Below are 7,345 nucleotides of genomic sequence, written 5' to 3' on the forward strand. Positions count from 1 at the left end.
TTATCATTATTATACTTATTATTATTATTATTATTATTATTATTATTATTATTATTATTATTATTATCATTATTATCATCATTATTATTTTCATTATTATTATTATCATTATTATTAACATTTTTATCATTATTATTTTTATTATCATCATTATCATTATCATAACCATTATTTGTTTTTATTATTATTATTATTATTATTATTATTATTATTATTATTATTATCATCATCATTATTATTAATAATAAAACAATAATGATAATTATAATCATAGTGATAATAATACCAATGTTGATAATAATAATGATAGTAAAAATAACAATAATAAGTGATAATATCAATAATGATAAAGATAATATTATCGGTATTATCATAACTTCTTCCTATTATTATAATTGTTATTATTGTTATTATTATGGTCATATTTATTTGTATCATTATTATTAACATTATCATTATTATTATTATTATTACTGTCATCACTATCATTATCATTAGCATTACTATTTTTATTTTTAGTGTTACTATTACTGTTGTTATCATCATCATCCTTTTTATTATCATTATCATCATGTTTTTCAAGGTCATTCCTCATGCTATGTCCTTTCTTTACTGTTTTTTATGGACTTGTTACTTCGTACGGGATACAGTGGCCTTTTTTCGTAGTTAGAATTATCGTTACGTTAATAGTGTTTTTAAGAACTGTGTTCGGAGCTTTTCGAAGCAGGTCACTCCCTTGTTTCAAAACTTTCTATAAATACCTCCTTAATAGCATCGGACACTGAAGAACTTAGCAGGAAGGGTAAAATTCTATTGACTTATCAACCAACTTCAATTACTTACTGGGGAAGTAATGGCTTTACATGTTTCACTGAAACTTGAATGTTTTAGCAAGTCTCAGGAGCTTTGTGCATACACATTGCGGACCTTGGAGTGTCAGAAACCCCACCATTACCAGTAAAAGTAGCCAATTTCCCATTAACATTTAAAGGTCCTGAGCTTTACAATCAGATTTTAAAGCTGCCATTAAAACTATAGGTCACCACTATATAAATTTAGTGATGTATATCTTCAGATTGTGTTTTTCATCATCAGTGAATTCGTGGTGACATATATCTCTATAGTCAAGCAGTATGTAAGATGATCACTCAAGATTTTCGTAATTAAGATACGGAATGAACAGAATATCTTGCTCTTCTTAAGTAACATTTCTTTATGTGGTTAAGAGTGTAACATCTTTTTCACTTCAACACAACAGCGTGTGGATTCCGCTGATGGGTTAAATTAATTTAGTTGGTAGAAAGACCCACAATGCATATTCTAATTAAATTTAGTTTGTGCATTGTGGGTTATTCTGCCATAGTCTCAACACGGTAGAATGTTTTACCCGTCACTTCACAGGGTTGTTATAGCTGGAAAGGTCAATGCTGATGATAGTCACTGACCCTAAGTCACTGGTCTGGAGGCGGTGGCCCTCAAGTAGTCGGAGCCCCAAACGTGTTCTGGACGAATTTAAACATATCCAATTCGTAAGCAAAAGTTCTACTTAAACATTCTCTCTCTATCTATCTGTCTATTTATCTATCTGTCTGTCCGTCTGCCTGCCAGCAAATTCAGATTCGAGGGCTCGAATCACGGAACAAGGAACTTGTTGAATTTTCAACTTCAGTGTCCTATAGGACTGGATACAAACACGAAACTTTACTAGTTGTAAAATATTGTACTATGAATAATTTGAAACTGAATTGTCTGTCAGTCTACTTCTCGCTCTTGCTTTCTATCTGTCTATCTGTATTTCGCTCAGTTTATTTGTGTGTGTGCTCGTTTACGTGCGTCTGTATGCGTGTATGTTTGTGCGCGTATGCGTGCATGTAAATATACAAATATATGTATATGTATTAATGTATGTATATATACATATACGTGTCCGCATACACTCACAAACACACACACTCACACACACACACACACACACACACACACACACACACATATATATATATATATATATATATATAGAGAGAGAGAGAGAGAGAGAGAGAGAGAGAGAGAGAGAGCATGAGAGAAAGCGGACATAGAACACAAACTGTCGAAAAATGCCAGCCATGGCAACAACTCATCAACCTGCAAATACACCTCAGTGTTCATCTTTTTGTTCTGAAGATTTCGAAATTACTTCCAAGCTCACCTGTAGGTCTGGTGATCTTTTATGATGTTTAGAGGAATCTATTAAAAAAGCTACGAAGTCGACGGTCTGTGAAAGCAAGTCGACGGAATATCCACGGGATGGCCGCCATTTTTCCTTTGGGAATTCCGCATAGATAATCCTTATCACTTTACTCTCGCCATTATTTTCAGTATTATCATTATCGCCACTTTTAATTAAAATTACTAAGTCCTATCAGTACTATCATTAATAATAACCTTTAACATGGCCATTGATACTAATGCAGTGTATACAATATTATTTTCGATATTACTGTTGTTATTGTTGTTATAGAATGATCGTATTTATCGCTTTCATTACCTTTAGCATCGTTATCGCCATTCCTAATATACTCCTCACTTTATTCATTACAGTCTTCCGTCCTTGGATCTCTGGCTTAGAGGAGCATTGCCTGCGCATATTAAAGGTCTCGAGAGCTAGAGAGATGTCCGGCCAGTGTACCAGGCCAGCGGAGGTTGGTAAAGAAAAGAAGAGAAAAGAAACTAAGCATGGTCTGACAGGCCATTAACCCATTGCCGACGGGTCACGCCTATAGGCGTCATAACAATACGCTCAAAATGTGGCGTGCGGCTGTCCGCCGCGACGTTAACAAGGTAGTTTTGGGGTTCATCTGGATGGCATACGATTAAAATATGAATAATAGATGTAAAAAGGACTGAGCATGAAATACACAAATAAAATGATTTTCGCACTAAAAGTTGAGCAGGTAAAATAAAATAAAATAAAATCGTTAAAATAAAGGTCTTTATCTCGCCTTAATGAGTGGTACCTGGCGGGAAGGGCGAAACAAGGTCGGCTACCCTGAGGTGACCCGCAAACAGCTGGGGATGCTTTTAAAGGCATAGGATAAAGTTTATTAATTTCTTTACAATTGAAATTAAATAAGGTTCACCACAGCACCGCCGCCGTACTGACCTAAGCCACGCCCACATCCTTCTTGACCTTTGCCTGCAACCTTGACCCGAACGATCCCTCTTCCTCAAGTCCCGCTCCCGCTAGGACGCGGCCTTCTTCTGGGGGTCACACTCCAGGGCCCCCACCTTGTCGGGGATAATAATCATATTAAATATGATGAAAATGATGATGGTGATAATGCAGAGGAAGGTGATAACGATTGTTATGACAAAACAATGATATACATATGACGATGATAATGATGACGATAATGAACACAAAGATAATGAAGTTCATGATGTGAAGAATGCAAAATATGATAATGTTATGCCTGTGATAATAAGATTAATGCAAACATTGAAAAACATCGATAAGGAGAATGAAAATGATAAATATATTAGCATTACATTAATTTCAATATTATACTATATGCTACAATGACAGTGATATTACAGTGTAATTCTAGCCTAATAGCAGCGTTGATGATAAGCTTGATAGATATGGCTGTGATAATAATAATGATGATAACTTGCGTCAACTTCTGTCATAAACAAAATGGCGGCTCTTCAGTGGGTATTTTGTCGACTTGCTATCACAGACCATCGACTTCGTAGCTTTAGTAATAACTCTAAAATTCATGGAATACCAGTAAGTTTATAGTAAAGCGACATCCCGGATAATAAAACGAACTGAAATTGTAGTTATCAGCATGGTAAGATAACGTCCGAGGCGAGCATTTATAGTGAAATGATATGAAGGCATGACTGACATCAAATTCATTATTTTTTTCCTATCTGAATAGATGTATGTAATTCAAGATAAAACATAAATAGGACTGCAAAGAAAAACTGACACAATGTAAGAATTATCAGCTCCAGTTACAGCATTTTCCGTGAAGTCGAGTAATGGGGCCAAGTGTAAGAGGCCCTCTATAAACGGCAGCGCATAACACCTGTCGCGTCGTCACATTCCATCACCACACATCGTGAGGCGACATGCGAGGGCATATTCTCGAGACACGCAGCACAAGGAGAAGAGAATTGAGAGAGCGAGAAATGGAGGAGGCCTGAATAGAACATGAGAGAATTACATAAAATCAAGAGAATTCGAGAAAATGACAGAAGTGAGAAGAATATGCGAGATGGTGCGAGAAAATCTGAGATGCGACACACTGCGAAACTCATAAAGGGGAATAAGAGATGTGGAAGACAGTTCAGAGGAAATGGGAGAAGATGCGATGAAATAGAAGAGGATGAGGGATAAGCGAGAACATGAGATGCCACATAATTCACAAGATAACTGGCAGGAAATACGGAAAAATGAAAGAGAACGAGGGAATGGGAGAAACTGCAAGGGAAAGAGAGAATGAACGTCAGTCATCTGATACACACCCGCAAACGCACACATATTCAAACACACACATACACACACACACACACTCAAACACGCCTTCACAATTATTAAGTATCAGATATTCGCTGATGAGGACAAATAAGCTGATAATGACAGTGATGGTGAAAATGATGATAATGATGGTACGGAGGGTCAAGATGACGATGATAATGACGATGATGATGATAATTGTGATGATGATAATTGCGATAATGATGATGTCTAAGGTGATGAAACCCTTTAGGCTAATGCAAATGTTGCTGACGACTGTAATGAATAAAGTAAGGAGTATATTAGGAATGGTACCTCCTTTTTTTTTACTTTTATTGGTAGTGGTAAATGTGTATTCGGCTCGCTGTGGAACACCAGTGTAAAATTGTACAGATAAGTCTTGTGTTTTGTTTTTTAGAAATATTACTATTGCAGATGTACGACTGTTATATTTTATCAAAGCCGATCCATTAGTAAATGTTTTAAAATGTTTAAGTTTTTTTATGTTACCTTTTTTTTCGTTCGTAGGTGTTACAAGTACACAGTTAACATAAAATGAGGGCACTGTAAAGGATAACGGGGAAGCCCAGTGTTTAAAAACCCTTCAGTGTTTTAATATTAAATGTAGATTTTTTTTATTTATCTTAAGGGTTCAGTTTGGTTTTAGTTCTAAGCTTTTATTTTGATTTTACCATATTTATCCCTGGGCCACCGTGCCTTCAGAGGTTCTTACCGCTCGGCCGTTCCGACACGAAAAGCCCCCATTTACAAACACAAGCACTGCGATAGTTGACTCCCTCAGGGTCGCTTCCCTTACTGTAGGGTTGCATTCACTACAACTTCGCTCCCCCCCCACCCCCTCATATTCCTCCCGCTCTCTCTCGTGGTTACTCACACTCAAGAGCGTGTTCATTTGCGTGAGTGTTTGTGTGTGTGCAATATATTTCTTGTTCGTCTGTATTTATGTGCAATCTACTGTTAGCAGATTAAGGCAAAAAGACATGGGAGTAGCAATAATGCAACGAAAGAATGCAAAAGGCGAGGAATCTGTCAACAGGAGCAACAAGTAAACCTAAAAAGACATTCCTTAAAACGGCGGCAAAATATTTCCAAAATGCTCGCCGCCAAAGACACCAATAGCACTAAGGAGCAAGATGTAAAGTCAATTCTGAATTAGATATGAAGGCTCTCTCTTTACGTGCAGTACGAATCCACACCATATTCCGTAGACACAGTCGCTTTTTGGCAAAATTTGCTGAAAGTAATTATATTTATTAATTTATTCATTTTGCCAATTTATAAATGTAATCAGAAAACATGACTTCCCAAATGGTGCCTCAGTAAATATTGTTGGAAATAAGCCATCTTGCCTCTTGTATTCGCTCACTACCTGGAAGACAATTCGTAAAAATTACACTTTAAATATTCATTTAGAGGCTCACACGGATGATAAACGAACATTATATAGAAAAAAAATGAAGAAAAAAATAAATATGTATGTGTGTGTGCGTGTATGTGTGTGTGTGTGTGTGTGTGTGTGTGTGTGTGTGTGTGTGTGTGTGTGTGTGTGTGTGTGTGTGTGTGTGTGTGTGTGTGTGTGTGTGTACATATAAAAAAGGAAAAAGGAAGGATAAACTAATGGAAATAAAAATGCTATAAAAAAGTATATATTCTAATATTTTTTCAGAGAATTCAAAGCGCCAATTGTATAAATCCACGGAAGTTAAAGGAGCAGGAGGAAACAGGAGAAAAAAGAACGAAAAGAGAAAGAAGAAAGAAGAAAACTCACACGAACACAAAGCGTGCTCTTTATCCCCCTCCCCCCTTCTCTCTCTCTTTCTCTCTCTCTCTCTCTCTCTCTCTCTCTCTCTCTCTCTCTCTCTCTCTCTCTCTCTCTCTCTCTCTCTCTCTCCCTATATATATATATATATATATTGTTACATCTAGGTGTATGAATTGTTAATTATACACTAATGAAATTTCCTTTCTGCTCATTATGCATACCACTCGTTATCATTTATCTTTGTTCACGAGCATTATCCTTCGTAACATCAAGTTCTTCCTAATAATAAGGACTCAGAATAAACGGTTACCAATAACAAAGGTTTAATGAATATAACAATAGTATAGACATAGAAAGAAGGTAATTACATAAAAGAAAAAGAATGCTTCAGACTGCCGGAGCAGCCGTCTGGTAAAATAATCTATGTTTACAATTTGTACCTTTTACTATGTGTTAATTTCTTATCTGGATGGATGTTGGAACAAAACATATATCTTAGTACCTATTTAACAAACGTTTAGCATATATATATATATATATATATATATATATATATATATATGTATATATACCCTTTCCGCAAGTACCCACAGAGAGCTCCTTACCTCACCACCGCCCCGCAGTCACTACCCATACCCAGAACTGTCAAAAACAGCTGATCGCTAGAAAACGGGAATACTTCTGAAACCCTATTTACTAGGTTAACTTTGCTATTTTTGGCAAAGTAGAGTTCCGTTTATTTTAGGACTCTGTAACAATATATATACATATATATCTGTATATATATATGTGTATATATATATATATATATGTGTGTGTGTGTGTATATATACATATGTGTATATATATATATGTGTGTGTGTGTGTGTGTGTGTGTGTGTGTGTGTGTGTGTGTGTGTGTGTGTGTGTGTGTGTACATATGAATATCTTTCTCTCTCTGACATTTTCAAAGTTAGAGTTTTATTGTTCATTTCTTCTTCATCATCATCATTATTATCATCATCATTATTGTTATTAATATTATTATTATTATTATCATTATTATAATTATTGTTATT

At 35.5% G+C, this 7,345-nt stretch overlaps 1 protein-coding gene across 1 annotated transcript in view; it reads left to right on the forward strand.

Moving 5' to 3' along the window:
* Window positions 1-2,911, forward strand: part of LOC125024784 (calcium-activated potassium channel subunit alpha-1-like) — a 19,219-nt gene extending 16,308 nt beyond the window's left edge. The window contains exon 9 of the mRNA XM_047612546.1: window positions 2,581-2,911. Within this exon, the coding sequence (XP_047468502.1) occupies window positions 2,581-2,607 (27 nt within the window). The 3' untranslated portion in view covers window positions 2,608-2,911. The remainder of the gene's footprint in view (window positions 1-2,580) is intronic.
* Window positions 2,912-7,345: the final 4,434 nt, after the last annotated feature.

The sequence above is a fragment of the Penaeus chinensis genome, unplaced genomic scaffold (genome assembly GCF_019202785.1).
Source record: "Penaeus chinensis breed Huanghai No. 1 unplaced genomic scaffold, ASM1920278v2 CTG_4776, whole genome shotgun sequence".
NCBI classification, from domain to species: Eukaryota; Metazoa; Arthropoda; class Malacostraca; order Decapoda; family Penaeidae; genus Penaeus; species Penaeus chinensis.